Here is an 18,911-nt window from a genome sequence, read left to right on the forward strand (position 1 = left end):
CCGACCGACCACTCTGCATCGGCAATCTCAATTTCTTTATAGGGTTGCTGTGACGGATTTGTCTCGGCCTCGGCCCGTTTTAAAACCGGCCCGTTTTAATAAATGAAACTAAGAATGTAATAAACTAATATATTTTCAGACTCAAATATATATTTATAAATATATTCTCAAACTAATAATTCCGATCATGAGAAGTTTTTAAAGAGTTAGATGTTAGCAGTTTTCGTTACATCTATTTGTTATTTAATAATGTAGTATAGGATTTTTCTATAAAATAAATTTAGGGTTCTTAAAACATGTTATTAGATTGTTTTTTTTGGTAAATTTTAAAAGTGTTTTTCGTATTCTATGAAAATTTGTTTATATTTATCATAACAGTTTAAATATAAACCAAACAAAATATTATAGAAGAACTATATTAACTGAAAATAGGGTAGCAAACCTACATGGAAGTACCTTTTTTGCAGTCAATTGAATCTATTTTCGTAGATTTGGTTCACGCCTTAGCACATCCTGCATTATGACAAAAATTGTATAAAATTAGTATATAATGATAGATGAAATTAACTTAAATCTATATATATCTATGTATATCAAATAGTTGCAAAATAAAATAAAAGAGAGAAGTATATAAGTTTTAAATAGAATTGCAGAAACTGAACTTATGCATACCATTTTCGATACCTTTTTCTAATGGTTTTGTCCTTCTTTATTATAAGGTTTACTGAATCTGTCAACTTTAATGTTTAAAGTGATATGCATTGACTAAACTTATGCATGCCATTTTTAAAACAGTAAAAGATGGTTTTGTCATTTTATATTTTAATGTTTTCTCGCTTATGTATTTTTCCTATAAGTTATTGCTATCATATATGTAAAATAATATTGATCTAAGATATAAGCGAATCAAAACGGTTATAAAAGATTTTGCAATATTATTATCTTATTTATTAACAAAATGTCGTAACGCTTAGGTACATTTTTTTTTTTTGAATCTAATGTTAAATTATATTCAAAAGAAAAATAAACTTGTTTACATTGTTAAATGCAAAGACTGTTTTGAAACTGAGAAATAAATCATCTTGAAATTAATCTAGCTGCAAACCAAACTTGAATTCGACAGCCACCCCCCTCCCCAATGGTGCTCATGCGATTTCGGACATTCTTGTTAATGAGCTTAGGTACGTATTTTGCATATAAAAGAAAGCAATATATGTCATTTGAGAAGATATCTTCTTCCGATTATTTTCCCCAAAATATTAAAAACATCTTTCACAAAAAATGAATGAATATGATAGAGTCAAATATCTACATTCATGGAGATCTGGCTGGAAGATTCAAGTGAAGGTGTTGAGGAAGTGGAGGAAAGTGTCTCAGGGCGATGCCACAATTCAACTAATTATGTGTGATGCATTTGTAAGTATATAGAGATTAAAATGGTTGAAAGGGTTGAAATGCATCATATATAGTTCGTTGAATTGTAGCATCGCCCTGAGACACTTTCCTCCACTTCCTCAACACCTTCACTTGAATCTTCCAGCCAGATCTCCATGAATTGATGTTTTTAATATTATGGGAAAAATAATCGGAAGAAGATATCTTCTCAAATGACATGTATTGCTTTCTTTTATAGGCAAAATACATACCTAAACGTTACAACATTTTGTTAATAAATAAGATAATAATTTTGTAAAATCTTTTATAACTGTTTTGATTCCCTCATATCTTGGCTCAATATTCTTTTACATATATGATAGCAATAACTTATAGGAAAAAGACATAAGCGAGAAAACGTTAAAATATAAAACGACAAAACCATTTTTTACTGTTTAAAAATGGCATGCATAAGTTTAGTCAATGCAGTTCACTTTAAACATTAAAGTTGGCAGATCCAATAAATGTTATAATAAAAAGGACAAAACCATTTTGAAAAAGTTCTTAAAAATGGCATGCATAAGTTCAGTTTCTGCAATTCTATTTAAAGTTATATATTTCTCTCTTTTATTTTATTTTGAAACTATTTGATATACATAGATATATGTATATAGATTTAACTTAATTTCATCTATCATTATATACTAATTTTATACAATTTTTGTCATAATGCAGGATTTGCTAAGGGATGAACCAAATCTAAGAAAATGGATTCAATTGACTGCAAAAGGTACTTCCATGTAGGTGAAACGACCTGACCCGTTTTTTTTTAAAATAATAAATAATAATAATAGTAACTACAACTAGTGGTCCCATACCCACCTAACCAAAATCATAACCAACAGTGGAAAACCAATACCAATAAAAATCCAATAAATAATAACCAATAATCAAATATGAAACCAGCAACCTAGCAATAATCGAATAACCAATCATCAGAAAACATGAAACCAGCAACCTAGCAATTTTTCTAATGACCCAACTCTAGCAACCTAGAAATGCCAAACAACATCCAATCGAGTCCCTAGAACATCCTCCTCTTCATTGCCTTGATTCCACAATCACACTTTGCCTTTACCTTTGCCACAGAAGAAATCTAACCCAAACACACGAAGAAAACGCTCCTAGGAAGCTCCTACAACGATCCCAGCTACAGATCTCTACAGAAACAGTTTCCAACCCCAAGAAATCACCAAGAACACTCAAGAACACCAAGAATTCTTCTCTCTCTCTTTCGTTTCTCTCAAAAGCGGCCAAAATCGACTAATGAGACAAAAGAAACGATTTAACGGTTTTTCTTTTCCCTTTGCCCAAAACGCAACGTTTCACTTAAGTCAAAACGCAGAAGCTGAACCTGCATCGACTGATGCTCCTCCAGCATCGACCGATGCACATCCCCAAACCGGGATTTTGGTTCGCGGATGTTACAATTCTCCCCCACCAATTTAGATTCGTCCTCGAATCTCGAACAACCATCAGTCAAGGACTCCCGTGCAACCGTCTCCAAGGTCTGCACTCCTCCAACCGGTCTACGAAAGGTCACCTCTAGGCGATAGACTCACGCTCTAGGTATTATTTGCTCTCGACTTTTGGACTTTCCTTTACTCACAGACCTAAACCTTGAGTTTTTATTGGCTCCTCATCAGACCAAAGCCTGCATGCCATAATATTGGCTCCTCGTCGGGTCTAAGCCTGCATGCCATAATATATAAGGAAGTCCAATACTCGTCCCTCGGATCGCCACCCTACAGCGCGCCCCCGAATCGTCATCCGAAGTCGATATACCAATCATACTCTCAAGACACAAAGTCTTAGAATATGACGGTACTAGGAGAACCAAAGTTCCCCAAGAGTCGCGAGCAAACAATTCTGAACACGTCTGAGTCATATCCCTATCCAGGTTTCCTTTCCATGGCTCGCGTAAGACAACACGATGTCCTACCAACCACATATCCCCTCACTGGAATACCTCATGACCACACAAGGATCATCTCACTGCCCCACTAGCCGCCACAAAGGCCAAACAAATGTCCTAAACAGGACCGTCACAAAGGCCAAACAAATGTCCTAAACAGGATCGCCACAAAGGCCATCTATCCCGAAGGACCATCACAAAGACCATCTGTCCCGAAGGACCGTCACAAAGACCATCTGTCCCGAAGGACCGTCACAAAGACTATCTGTCCCGAAGGACCGCCAAAACAGGCACTCTGGCTAAACAGCCCGCCACAAAGGCCACACAATTGGCTAAACAGCTCGCCACAAAGGCCACACACGGCTAAACAGCCCGCCACAAAGGCCACAAAAGACCGCCACACACGAGCAAAATGACTTAAAAGTCCATCACAAAGGCCTCACAAGCCCCTCCAAGGCTCACAATCACTAAAAATGGACAAATTCTAACTCACATAAAACTTTCCATTTTTAGACTTTCCACTTCTGGAAACTTTCCACTTATAGAAACTTCTATTTCAGGAAACTTTCCCTCAAACCACTGCCTCACGGGAATTCCGTACCGCGAGCACCACCTCATCTTGTTACTTAGTCGCACAACCAACCACCTCAAGCGACCATGTAAACAAGAGAGATGGGCTGGAATACTCCATTCCCGCTCCAGTCACTGATTACAGATGGGACCAGCCTAGGCAAGCTCAAGTCGCGGCTTGCTTCTCATACCACTTCTTAAACCTTGCCTTCATCCTCGCCTCAGCCTCCCAAGTCTGCTCCTCAACACCATCACAATCCCAAAGGACTCTCATCAAAGGAATCTTCTTCTACCGAAGTTCCTTGATCCTCCTCTCGAGAACCCTTACTGGTCTCGCTTCCAAAGTCATGTTAGGCTGAAGATCCTCAGGAATCTTAGCCAACAACTGATCGTCCTCACGGAGACACTTCCACAACATAGACACATGGAAAACCTTATGGAATGCTCACATAACCTCAGGTAACTCAATTCTATATGCAACTGGTCCAACTCGCTCAATCACTTTGAACGGACCCATATACCTCTGACTCAACTTAGTCTCAGTTAATGACCTGTTCGGACCCCGCAACATGGCCATCTTGAGGTACACTCTATCTCCAACATGAAACTCAAGATCTCTCCTCCTCCTATCGGCATAACTCTTCTGCCGATCCTGAGCTTCCTTCATGTTCAGCTTGAGAATCCAAATCTTCTCCGAGGTCTCTTGAAAAAAATCTGCCCCATACATGCTCCTCTCCCCCACCTGAGTCCATCATAACGGTGTACGACACGATCTTCCATACAAAGCCTCATAAGGAGCCATGCCAATACTGGCCTGGTAACTATTGTTATAAGCAAACTCTACCAAGCTTAAATGATCTGCCCAATGGCCACCCCAATCCAACACACATATCCTCAACAAATCCTCCAACGTTTGGATCGTCCTCTCTGACTGTCCATCTGTCTGGGGATGAGAAGCTGTACTCATATGCACCTTAGGGCCCATCTCTGCCTGAAATGCCCTCCAGAACACCGAAGTGAACTTGGAATCCCTGTCAGACACAATGCTCACGGGCACCCCATGCAACCTGACTATCTCCTTCACATACTTCTTAGCCAAGACCGCTGCTCCATCAGTCTTCTTAATGGCCAGAAAATGTGCCGACTTAGTCAACTAGTCCACAATGACCCAAAAAGCATCAAACGTCCTGGACACTGGCAAACCAACCACGAAGTCCATAGTAATCATATCCCACTTCCACTCTGGAATGGGAAGTCTCTTCAACAATCCACTTGGTACCTGATGCTCAACCTTTACTAGCTGACACACATCGCACCTCGCAACCCAACTAGCCACATCCCTCTTTATCCCGACCCAGTGATAGTAGCTCCTGAGATTACGGTACATCTTAGTCGCTCCTGGATGAATAGAGAACATGCTCGCATGAGCCTCTCTCAGGATCTCCTGCCTCAACTCCTCATCCTTAGGCACACAAATCCGCCGATGCACCAGAATAGTACGATTAGCCGAAACATGATACTCTGAATCAACATCCTTTGAGGCATTCACCAGCCTCAAATCCTTCTCCTGAGCCAACCACACTCTGCTCAACAAATCTGCTCTATCAGCTGCAACCAAACCCAACGGCTCCTGAGAAACCGCACACAAGCTCAATGCACTGATCTCCCCTACCAGAGACTCCATATCCTGCTCCTGAGCCGAAGCCACCCGCTTCCGACTCAATGCATCTGCAACCAAGTTAGGCTTACATGGATGATAGGCTATCTCCAGATCATATTCCGCCACCAGCTCCATCCATCGCCTCTGCCTCAAGTTCAGCTCGGGCTGAGTGAATATATAGTTCAGGCTCTTATGATCTATAAGCACCTGTATNTATAAGCAAACTCTACCAAGCTTAAATGATCTGCCCAATGGCCACCCCAATCCAACACACATATCCTCAACAAATCCTCCAACGTTTGGATCGTCCTCTCTGACTGTCCATCTGTCTGGGGATGAGAAGCTGTACTCATATGCACCTTAGGGCCCATCTCTGCCTGAAATGCCCTCCAGAACACCGAAGTGAACTTGGAATCCCTGTCAGACACAATGCTCACGGGCACCCCATGCAACCTGACTATCTCCTTCACATACTTCTTAGCCAAGACCGCTGCTCCATCAGTCTTCTTAATGGCCAGAAAATGTGCCGACTTAGTCAACTAGTCCACAATGACCCAAAAAGCATCAAACGTCCTGGACACTGGCAAACCAACCACGAAGTCCATAGTAATCATATCCCACTTCCACTCTGGAATGGGAAGTCTCTTCAACAATCCACTTGGTACCTGATGCTCAACCTTTACTAGCTGACACACATCGCACCTCGCAACCCAACTAGCCACATCCCTCTTTATCCCGACCCAGTGATAGTAGCTCCTGAGATTACGGTACATCTTAGTCGCTCCTGGATGAATAGAGAACATGCTCGCATGAGCCTCTCTCAGGATCTCCTGCCTCAACTCCTCATCCTTAGGCACACAAATCCGCCGATGCACCAGAATAGTACGATTAGCCGAAACATGATACTCTGAATCAACATCCTTTGAGGCATTCACCAGCCTCAAATCCTTCTCCTGAGCCAACCACACTCTGCTCAACAAATATGCTCTATCAGCTGCAACCAAACCCAACGGCTCCTGAGAAACCGCACACAAGCTCAATGCACTGATCTCCCCTACCAGAGACTCCATATCCTGCTCCTGAGCCGAAGCCACCCGCTTCCGACTCAATGCATCTGCAACCAAGTTAGGCTTACATGGATGATAGGCTATCTCCAGATCATATTCCGCCACCAGCTCCATCCATCGCCTCTGCCTCAAGTTCAGCTCGGGCTGAGTGAATATATAGTTCAGGCTCTTATGATCTATAAGCACCTGTATCGTTGCACCATAAAGATAAGATCTCCAAATCTTCAGGGCAAAAACTACACCACCCATCTCCAGGTCATGAGTAGGATAATTTTCCTCATGCTTCCGCAACTGCCGCGAAGCATAGGCAATCACCTTCCCATGCTGCATCAACACACACCCCAAACCAACTCTGGATGCATCTGTATAAACCACATAGGGTTCTCCCTGCTCAGGCAAAGCCAACACTGGAGTAGTAGTCAACATCTTCTTGAGGCTTTCAAAGCCTNTCCCTGTCAGACACAATGCTCACGGGCACCCCATGCAACCTGACTATCTCCTTCACATACTTCTTAGCCAAGACCGCTGCTCCATCAGTCTTCTTAATGGCCAGAAAATGTGCCGACTTAGTCAACTAGTCCACAATGACCCANAACCTCCTGTAGTAACCTGCCAGACCAAGGAAACTCCTGATCTCTATGACACNAAAGCATCAAACGTCCTGGACACTGGCAAACCAACCACGAAGTCCATAGTAATCATATCCCACTTCCACTCTGGAATGGGAAGTCTCTTCAACAATCCACTTGGTACCTGATGCTCAACCTTTACTAGCTGACACACATCGCACCTCGCAACCCAACTAGCCACATCCCTCTTTATCCCGACCCAGTGATAGTAGCTCCTGAGATTACGGTACATCTTAGTCGCTCCTGGATGAATAGAGAACATGCTCGCATGAGCCTCTCTCAGGATCTCCTGCCTCAACTCCTCATCCTTAGGCACACAAATCCGCCGATGCACCAGAATAGTACGATTAGCCGAAACATGATACTCTGAATCAACATCCTTTGAGGCATTCACCAGCCTCAAATCCTTCTCCTGAGCCAACCACACTCTGCTCAACAAATATGCTCTATCAGCTGCAACCAAACCCAACGGCTCCTGAGAAACCGCACACAAGCTCAATGCACTGATCTCCCCTACCAGAGACTCCATATCCTGCTCCTGAGCCGAAGCCACCCGCTTCCGACTCAATGCATCTGCAACCAAGTTAGGCTTACATGGATGATAGGCTATCTCCAGATCATATTCCGCCACCAGCTCCATCCATCGCCTCTGCCTCAAGTTCAGCTCGGGCTGAGTGAATATATAGTTCAGGCTCTTATGATCTATAAGCACCTGTATCGTTGCACCATAAAGATAAGATCTCCAAATCTTCAGGGCAAAAACTACACCACCCATCTCCAGGTCATGAGTAGGATAATTTTCCTCATGCTTCCGCAACTGCCGCGAAGCATAGGCAATCACCTTCCCATGCTGCATCAACACACACCCCAAACCAACTCTGGATGCATCTGTATAAACCACATAGGGTTCTCCCTGCTCAGGCAAAGCCAACACTGGAGTAGTAGTCAACATCTTCTTGAGGCTTTCAAAGCCTTCCTCACACTCTTGTGACCAAACAAAAGGAACATTCTTCCCTGTCAACTTAGTCAATGGTCGTGCTCTGCTCGGAAACCCCTGCACAAACCTCCTGTAGTAACCTGCCAGACCAAGGAAACTCCTGATCTCTATGACACTCTGCGGTCTAGGCCAATCTCTGATAGCCTGAATCTTTTCCGGATCTACAAAAACCCCATCTGCAGACACAATGTGACCCAGAAAACTCATCTCACGCTGCCAGAAACTGCACTTGCTCAACTTAGCAAACAACTTCTACTCTNCTCAGGATCTCCTGCCTCAACTCCTCATCCTTAGGCACACAAATCCGCCGATGCACCAGAATAGTACGATTAGCCGAAACATGATACTCTGAATCAACATCCTTTGAGGCATTCACCAGCCTCAAATCCTTCTCCTGAGCCAACCACACTCTGCTCAACAAATANAAAGGCTTCTCATGAACTTATGTATCTGGCAAACATGCCTTTCCCGGCTTAAACCTGCTGCAACTCCCTTCGTGGGACTCCAGAACCACCAGCCTCACAATCCTGGCGCAACAACTACACATTCATAATTGCCCTGGTCTTAAATCCCTGAGNAAATGATGACAGACACGTCCATAAACTCCTGAAACACGCTGTTCATCAACAANACCAGAGACTCCATATCCTGCTCCTGAGCCGAAGCCACCCGCTTCCGACTCAATGCATCTGCAACCAAGTTAGGCTTACATGGATGATAGGCTATCTCCAGATCATATTCCGCCACCAGCTCCATCCATCGCCTCTGCCTCAAGTTCAGCTCGGGCTGAGTGAATATATAGTTCAGGCTCTTATGATCTATAAGCACCTGTATCGTTGCACCATAAAGATAAGATCTCCAAATCTTCAGGGCAAAAACTACACCACCCATCTCCAGGTCATGAGTAGGATAATTTTCCTCATGCTTCCGCAACTGTCGTGAAGCATAGGCAATCACCTTCCCATGCTGCATCAACACACACCCCAAACCAACTCTGGATGCATCTGTATAAACCACATAGGGTTCTCCCTGCTCAGGCAAAGCCAACACTGGAGTAGTAGTCAACATCTTCTTGAGGCTTTCAAAGCCTTCCTCACACTCTTGTGACCAAACAAAAGGAACATTCTTCCCTGTCAACTTAGTCAATGGTCGTGCTCTGCTCGGAAACCCCTGCACAAACCTCCTGTAGTAACCTGCCAGACCAAGGAAACTCCTGATCTCTATGACACTCTGCGGTCTAGGCCAATCTCTGATAGCCTGAATCTTTTCCGGATCTACAAAAACCCCATCTGCAGACACAATGTGACCCAGAAAACTCATCTCACGCTGCCAGAAACTGCACTTGCTCAACTTAGCAAACAACTTCTACTCTTGCAGCTTCTCCAGAACTGCCCTCAAATGCACTGCATGCTCTTCAGGACTCTTAGAATAAACCAGGATGTCGTCGATGAAAATGATGACAGACACGTCCATAAACTCCTGAAACACGCTGTTCATCAACAACATAAACGCTGCTGGCGCATTTGTCAACCCAAACGGCATCGCCACGAACTCTTAAACCCATACCTCATCCTTTCTACTTGACGCACCACACCGACGCTCCCCACGGTGAAATGATAAGACGTAAGAATCCCCTTTTTCCTTCCTCAACTCTACTAGACTAATAATCAAGTACGCTGACATCAATTCATCACCACCCGGATATCAACACCTCTTGTCCATCCAAGAAGCTCTAGTAACTTGTCTCTTAAAGAAACTTCCACAAGATAGGTTATTACAAAATTAGCTTCCCGCTTAGGAATTCTCCACAGCAAATCATCAATACGAGCGTAATAAAACAAACAAGTACCATACGTTCGCATATTCTGATTCACCGCATCGAATGCTTTGCAAGCCGCCAACTCAAACCACTTGCCTTGTTTTCCTCAACAAGCTTACCAAAACCTTGAATCTAGCAACCCTGTCCATCTCTAATGAACGTAAACCAAAATCGTCGCAACGATTAGATTATCCTGCCATAAAGGCTTCTCATGAACTTATGTATCTGGCAAACATGCCTTTCCCGGCTTAAACCTGCTGCAACTCCCTTCGTGGGACTCCAGAACCACCAGCCTCACAATCCTGGCGCAACAACTACACATTCATAATTGCCCTGGTCTTAAATCCCTGAGCCATTGGTCAACACATCCAAAACCCGAGATTAAACCAACCTCAATCTCTCAAGGTCTACATTCAATCGGTTTGTTTATACTCACGTCCTAGGCATTGCTTGCTCCCAACTCCTCCACCCTTAGGTCGCAACCTTCGAGCCATACCGATCTCACTCTCAAACCAGCGTCTTCAAGTTATACCGTCTCACTCTTGGACCACAATCCTCAAGATCTCAGTATCAGGGGAACTACTCATCCCCTCAGGGGAACATAATCCCCTCTGCCACTCTCGGAGCCCCCGTCCCCTCGAGCTATCGGTATTCAGGAGAATCACCATCCCCTCAGGAGCAACAATCCTTAACGACTATAAACATCTCCTGATCAAAAGTACCTCATGTGGTCCGAGTATAATATTGCAATGTTACACCTTCCCACTCAAATTCTCATATCAACCTGCATATGAACACCTATCTGCCCCTCTAGGCTTGATACCTCTCGAGAAGAATCTCGTATCGGTCATCTACAACTGCTCCTTCCTCCTAACAAAAGATGGATAGTCCTCAACATCCGCTGCCCTCGGCTGCACCCCACCACATGCGGTACAACTGGAGCCTGCACTGGTACCCCTCTCGGTAACCGCTCCCACAACACGCCAACAGATCCACCAGCTGCAACCCCACACTTGGGTTCCCAGCACCCCCGACACGCTCACCGGCTAATCCCCTCTGGTAACTCCTGATACGCTTGCGCTCCTACGACGTACCTCCTCGTGGAACTCTGGACCACACACTCGCGGGCCTCGGAAACCTGTCCGACCATGACCACAACAATGCCCACGTCCATGACCAACAACTCAAACCCGTTTAACCACTGCAGTCCCAAGAACAAAGGCTAACAAGCAATCTTAACATAACACAAAACCACAAAAACATAAACTCACCATGGAATCACACTATAGGCTCGAAAAGGATGTTCTAGGACTCCAAACCACACATAATTGACTAACTCACATACTTAATCAAAGCATGCAATCCCAACATCAACAACAGAAAACTAGTGAACCCAAACCTAGAACTGTAAGGGCTCTGATACCAAACTGAAACGACCTGACCCATTTTTTTTTTAAATAATAAATAATCATAATAATAACTACAACAAGTGGACCCATAACCGACTAGCAACCTAACCACAATCATAACCAACATCGGAATAACCAATACCAATAAAAATCCAATAAATAATAACCAATAATCAAATATAACAATAATCCAATAACCAATCATCAGAAAACATGAAACCATTAACCTAGCAATGCCAGACAACATCCAATCGAGTTCCTAGAACATCCTCCTCTTCATTTCCTTGATTCCACGATCACACTTTGCCTTTACCTTTGCCACAGAAGAAATCTTACCCAAACACAGGAAGAAAACGCTCCTAGGAAGCTCCTACAACGATCCCAACTACAGATCTCTACAGAAACAACTTCCAACTCCAAGAAATCACCAAGAACACTCAAGAACACGAAGAACTCTTCTCTCTCTCTTTCGTTTCTCTCAAAAGCGGCCAAAATCGACTAATGAGACAAAAGAAACGATTTTAGGGTTTTCCTTTTCCCTTTGCCCAAAACGCAGCGTTTCACTTAAGTAAAAACGCAGAAGCTGAACCTGCATCGATCGATGCTCCTCCAGCATCGACCGATGCACATCCCCAAACCGGGATTTCGATTCGCGGATGTTACAGTAGGTTTGCTATCCTGTTTTCAGTTAATACTAGGTTTTACTCCGTGGTACACCACATGTCTATTATTTTGTTGATATGATACTGTAATAGTTTTGTGGTGTTTGTAATCGATGGTGAATTGCATCTATATATATATTGTTAACGGTTGTAGATAGGTTTTGTATAAACTCTTGATTCGAAAGTTGGGAATATACATTTGATGATTTAGTTAGTTATGATTTAGGAATGAAAGATATGACATATTCTTATTTTGATTCTCAATTGATATTATTGGATTAATAGTGTACATTTAAAGCTAATAAGAACTTAGCAAATATGCAATCGCTTATTAAACGCAAATTAGATATTTTCTAAGATGTGTTCATCTTGAATTATTTGCTATATTATAGGGATGTGATTACAGAATTTGTGTTATCAATTCTTTTTGTCAAACTCAGCCCAAAAAAATTGGCATGTAAATTAGATCTTTCCTAAGATACAATGGGCATTAATTGGCATTAATTGGATGTAAATAAGTACGCTATGGATTAAAAACCGGCCCAAAATATTTGGTAATCTTAAGGAGGATCCGGATAATTGAATCGGTTATAATTTTAGTTAAAAATCTGACCCGAAGTTGGCAAAAAGCCAAAAAGTGATGGCACCCTATTGTACTTTAAAAATGTATTTCGAGCTCTATATGTGGATATACTTGTTTGATTATAAATATCCTAAGAAATTTTTTAAAATATATATCCGTTTATAAAAATTCAAATCACATCATATGCTGAAAAAAATCTAAAATTTTATCAACTTTATGTATTAAATAGTAATTAAAATAATTAAATATAAGATTAAATAAAAGTGCAAGGAGAATTATATTTTAGTCTAACATATTGATTTAAATTAGGTAGATAGTTTTAAGGAAATTAATATTATCAAATAAAGAAATAATTGTGTTTGGTTGTAAGGATTGTAGAGAATTTTGTTGAGACTTGTTTGGATACAAAGATAAGAGAGGATGACACAAAAATGTACTTCAAAAATGTTAAGATAGATAGTTCTTCTATAATAATTTGTTTGGTTTATATTTTAACTGTTATGATAAATATAAACAAATTTTCATCGAATACAAAAAAAACTTTTTAAATTTGCCAAAAAGACCAATCTAATAAGATGTTTTAAGAACCCCAAATTTATTGTATAGAAAAATCCTATACTATTATTAAATAACAAATAGATGTATCGAAAACTGCTAACATCTAACTCTTTAAAAACTTCTCATAAACTTGAGGAAGATCCGAATTATTACGGTTATCCAGTAACGAATCCTGTTTCAAAGGTGAAAATGAATTATTAAAGTCTGAAAATTCAAAGAATAAAAATATGAGTTAAACAGTTTATAAATCAAGCATGAGTACCTTATCTTATACGTCGAAAATGACAGAAGCTGATTTCGGTGTCATTAACAAATATTCTGGAAAACTTCTTTGAACACTACATTCATCGTTTTACTCTCTAACTTTCCATCTTTATCGAGTATCAGAACTTTCAATCTTTTTCTTGATGTAACCCTAGATATAGCAACATAGAGCTGGCCATGTGAAAATACTGGTCTAGGTAAAAACAATCCTACATTTTCCAAAGACTGCCCCTGACTTTTGTTTATTGTCATCGCAAATGCAACTGAAATTGGCAACTGTCTTCTCCTCATCTTGAAAGGCAATCTTGTTTCCGATGGTGTTATCAACAACCTAGGAATGACTACTTTATCCCCTACGATCACCAGTAATAACTCTAGCCTCAATCACAAATTCAACCATTTGAGTGATTTGTAATCTTGTTCAATTCATTAGACCACCGGTAGGATATATGTTCCTTAACAACATTACTGGACAACCAATCTTCAATCGTAAACGGTAGTGGGGCAAACATGAAAGTTTGATACTGTTGAGGAAATCTGGAGTGAAAACAGCGTTATTCTTGGACTTTTTGTCAGACAGATCCAAACTATCAGCACTAAGATATACTCTCTCATCACCTGCAAATTAAATTTACAATATCTTTATCACATATTCTGATAAACAGTGTATTATTGAGAATTAATCATAATACTGTACCTTCCATTTGATCTAGGATATAATCATTTATTTGATAGATATCGTCATTAGTTGGAGCGAGTATAGCTCTGGCTTAAAAAATTTTATGATCATTATTTTTTTCAAAAACCGTGGATCACCATAGACCTCTTTGCTTATAGCTTCTATAGGATTAGTGTCTTCTGTTATAAGCAAATCTTCTGGAATATCTATAACAGCCTCCTCATCATTGGGCTCTGCAATTTTACCATCTTCGACATCCAGTATCCATTCTGAAAATTCTTTAATTGCCTTCGCCTTATTAGCACTGATGTCCTTTGCTAGCAGACGCATATTCTTTGTAATAGTACTTTGCAATGATCCCAAATATATGATGAATTCAATGTAGCCATCACTATTTCTGTCTGAGAACCACCATTAATGACTAGAAGAACTTGTCTGAAATCTCCTCCAAATACTACAACTTTACCACCGAAAGGTTTGCTATGATTGTTTACAACAACATCCTACAAACTTCTATCCAATGATTCAAAACAGTACTTACTCATCATAGGTGCTTCATCCCAAATTATTAGAGAAACTTCTTTGACTAATTTCCCTAAGTCTGAACTTGGTTGCATTCTACATGTTGAAAGCTCATCCTAAATTAATGGAATCCCAAATCTAGAATGAGCAGTCCTCCCTCCTGCTAATAAAAGCGATGCTATACCACTGGATGCAACATTTAGGACAATCTCATCGTCTTTTCTTAATGCAGCAGATAGTGCTTTCCATAAAAACGTTTTCCCAGTACCACCAAATCCGTATACATAGAAGACTCCTCCCCTCTTAGTTAATACAACATCCATTAGCTCTGAGTATACTTTTCTCTGTTATGGAGTCATTATCTCTATCCAGCCCGCATGTTTCTTTGCCTGATCATCATGGTCATAGTTTTTTTCGTCAACTATCAACACATTAGAGTCACTAATACTCCGTCTAGGTGGCTGTGGCATTGACTTAAATTTATCAAGAGAACTGTCGTCTCTTTTAGGTCTGATGTCTATATCTTGTAGCGCAAATTTCTTTTTCTCTTCATCAGATAAAACTAACTCTGCAAAAAATATGTTTACACTACAAGAAAACATCTGTTTTGCGACTACATTATTCGTCGCTATGTAGTCGTTAAAACTGTGGTTATGTCTAAATAGCGACTAACGCAAGCACTCAGCGATCGAGAGTCGCTAATTAATGTATTCGTACATATAGTCATCTTTTTGCGACTACTCTACGACCAAAACTTGTAGTCATAATATTGTCATAAGGTCGTCGTCCCGTAGTCGTTAAATTAGTGATGGTTTTACTACTATATTGTGATTAAGTGTCACAGACAAGTGGTCTTCTTACTGTTGTTGGTTTTTAGTCGTATAATTGTGGTGACTTGTTGGCGACTAAGTACTAGACTATGGGTTTCGTAGTCGCTATATAGTCACTTATCGTTGTGACTTTGAGGAGACTATTTAGAAACTACATTATGACTATTTGGCCACTGATGCTGATTTCAGAATCTGAATGTTGCATATACTAATTTTCCCTTTATCCTCTTCCTTTCATTCTTTTATACCAATTTAAATAGAATGATTCAAATTTGGAAAGACATAATATTGAAATATAGAATTACACCGTACATGTTCAAGTTACAGAAATAAAAAAAGTCATAAACACAATCTAAAAGCGGCAATAAGTTCATCCTAAAGAGTGAGATAGAGTTCATCCGAAAAGAGTTAGAATGAGTTAATCCAAAAAGAGTTAAGACAGAGAAACCTATTCAGCAGATGTTGATGGAGTTGGAGTTGAATCATTTTGGGGAAGAGGTTCTATGGTTGTCTCTTTAGTTGAATGGCTTGCAACGAAATTCTATAACCGCGGATCACATTCCCTCAGAAACTGCTCCACCAAGGAGAAGTGGTCAATCTTGTCCTTCTGGTCAGCAATAACTTTGGATTGCTCAGCTTCACGCGCAGCAATTTCTGCATCACGCCTCAACGATTGAGTAGCCTGTTCTTCTATCATGCGTTGAGCTTCGTTCAACTGTTCTTGGAGAATGGAGAGACACTATGGGCAATTTTTCTCTTTTTTCCTTGATTTGGCATCGTGTGACTGATGAGCAAAGATTTGATTCGAATAGAAAGAAGAATGGAGAGAGTTTGGGTTTTGAGTTTGGATTGATAGAGAGATCAATGAGAGATTCGATTAGAAAAACTGAGAGGAAGAATTGAGAGAGGGTTTCGAGATTGAATGACTTAAGGGTTCTGATTGTGAGAGAGGGTAGCTAGGGTTTCATATAAAGTAGAGGTTAGTGGTTAGTGGGCTTAATTTAGGAATATTTAGGCCTTAATCATTTAATTAGCCCAATTTGTAAACTGTAAAAATCAGTAATCAATTTTAATGTTGTTAGCCCATAAAATGTTGTTGTTAATTCAAAAAAAATATGTTATTACATAAAAATATATAGCCATCCATATAAAAATAAACACATATAAACTTAAAAACATAATTCATTCTTGACATTTTATTTAAACATAAAACAACAAATTTTAAAAATAATAATAGTACATAATATATCAAACATAATTAAATAGTTTTACACATTGCTTTTATACATATATAATGGTTTATGCTTTAATTTTTATATAAATATTATAAAATTTTAAATTTTGAAAGTTTAATGTTTAAATTATAGGATTTGGGGTACATGTTTAAGATTTAGGGTTAAGTTTTGATAATAATATAAGATTTAGAAAACTATTATCTTTTTTCAGCCTTAGATCTCAGTTTTTGGATATATTATATTAATTAGACTTTCTTATGTAAGTATTAAACCTTGGTTTTTTGTATATATATATAATAATGGTTAAGTTTTGGTTTTATGGTTTATGAATTAATTTCTAAGATTAATAATTGAAAGTTCAAGATTTAGAGTTTATAATATAAGTTTTAGAGTTTACTAAAGGGTTTGAAGTTTGGTTAATGGTTTGGGGTATAGGTGTTTAGGGTTAAGATTTAAGATTTGGGATAGATTTTCTTATAAGTTCTAAAGTTTGGTTTATGTATATAAATAATGTTTATGTTTTGGTTGTATGGTTTATGAATTAATTTCTAAGATTAAAAATTGAAAGTTTAAAATTTAGAGATTATGATTTAAGTTTTGGAGTTTGGTTAAGGGTTTGAGGCTAAATTTTAAATTTTTTAAAATTTCCTAAACTGCGACTGATATGCGACTTTTTAGCGATCTTTAACTTGAGTCTCACATTAGTCGCTAAATTAACGACTATTTAGTGACTACTTGTTCCGGTATGCGACATAGTCATAAAACAATCGCTAATTTACGACTAATATACCGACTACTATATGTAGTCATAAAAAGGCGACAAATGTACGACTAAATATTTATATCTATATGTAGTCACTATATAGATATAACACCCAAACAGGTTAGTATTCATATGATTCTAGTACTATTATTTGATATGGTTGAATATGACTCACCTCTGAAAGTATGGATCTTTGTAAATCTGATCAAACAAACAACCCTGGTACCCTCAACGTCTTCACATGCTTGGTAAACCTGATCAGCAAATTTGCCCCATATTGTGCACGGTAGACTGTCATTGTTATAGGAATCCCACACAAACCAACAAAACTAGAGATTGTTATATTGATATTGAAATCGATGGAATGGTCATAATGTTTACCTTATGTTTCTGATTTCAAACTCAAGCTTTTTTGTTGGTTTGTTGTTTACCTCAATGGTATCCATTGGACCAACATTCACGTTTTGACCAAGTACATCTACAACAAAAATGTCAAATAACAAATATTTTAGTTCCTATATTTGTAAGAAACAGTGCAACTTAAATCTGAATTTTTTTTAAAAAAATAGAAACTTACCAATCAAGTAGAAGGGATTAAGATCCCCAACAATGATGTTTTGAAAGTCGGGCAATGTGAGGTACACATCATCAGAGATGGCAACATACGGGGTTACATGAGTGTTGTTCACGAATCCCATCTTAAACAGATGGTTAGTAACCCTGAACTGGACTCTGACCTGGGTTAGCCCGAAATTTTCAATGACCCTCCACTCACCTTTTGTAACCTGCCTCTCGAACTTACTCACAAGTTCTTTTTTGATGGAAGCATTAATCTTAGCACTCTGGTTATAATAATTATTTAAAAAATTATCAACATTATAAACATTGATTATAAGATGTTTACTTTTTTTTTTTAATATAGTAGCCTAAAAATACACAAAAATAACAACTAACCTTCTGGTCAGCTAACACCATCTCCAATGTTTCTCCAGATTGGGAAGTGTACTGCTTCCACGCATGAAGTACCTTAACCTGAACCCTCCAACTGGTTTTGTATGACTTGACATCAGTGAGGTAAGTCATTGCCATAAGACCATTTATCTTTGGTATGTCAATTGCTTCTAATAAGAGGATAGCTGTTTACGTATTTGTGTGGATGGTTTGTAGAAAGTTGCTAATGGGCTGTTTATATAGATAATGAAGTAGCAAATATGTTAGGTTTAAATTGCAGAGATAAAAGTTTGATATTATCATCAAAAAGGGATCATTCGACTAAGAAGATCTTTTACGATATATTCCAGGAACTATATGATCA

At 39.4% G+C, this 18,911-nt stretch overlaps 1 protein-coding gene across 1 annotated transcript; it reads right to left on the minus strand.

The window, feature by feature from the left end:
• Positions 15,116-18,679, minus strand: LOC104710252. The gene is made up of 5 exons (XM_010426827.1): positions 18,551-18,679; positions 18,174-18,438; positions 17,978-18,074; positions 17,772-17,887; positions 15,116-15,336 (listed from the first exon to the last, which is right to left on the minus strand). Exons 1-5 carry the CDS (start codon positions 18,677-18,679, stop codon positions 15,116-15,118), a joined length of 828 nt encoding a protein of 275 aa, XP_010425129.1.

The sequence above is a fragment of the Camelina sativa genome, chromosome 1 (genome assembly GCF_000633955.1).
Source record: "Camelina sativa cultivar DH55 chromosome 1, Cs, whole genome shotgun sequence".
NCBI lineage: Eukaryota > Viridiplantae > Streptophyta > Magnoliopsida > Brassicales > Brassicaceae > Camelina > Camelina sativa.

Coding starts and splice junctions, on each gene's coding strand:
- LOC104710252 (XM_010426827.1), bottom strand. CDS start 18,679: ATGACTTACCTCACTGATGTCAAGTCATACAAAACCAGTTGGAGGGTT. Junction 18,439..18,550: donor TGGTGTTAGCTGACCAGAAG/GTTAGTTGTTAT, acceptor TATTATAACCAG/AGTGCTAAGATTAATGCTTC. Junction 18,075..18,173: donor TAATCCCTTCTACTTGATTG/GTAAGTTTCTAT, acceptor TTTTTGTTGTAG/ATGTACTTGGTCAAAACGTG.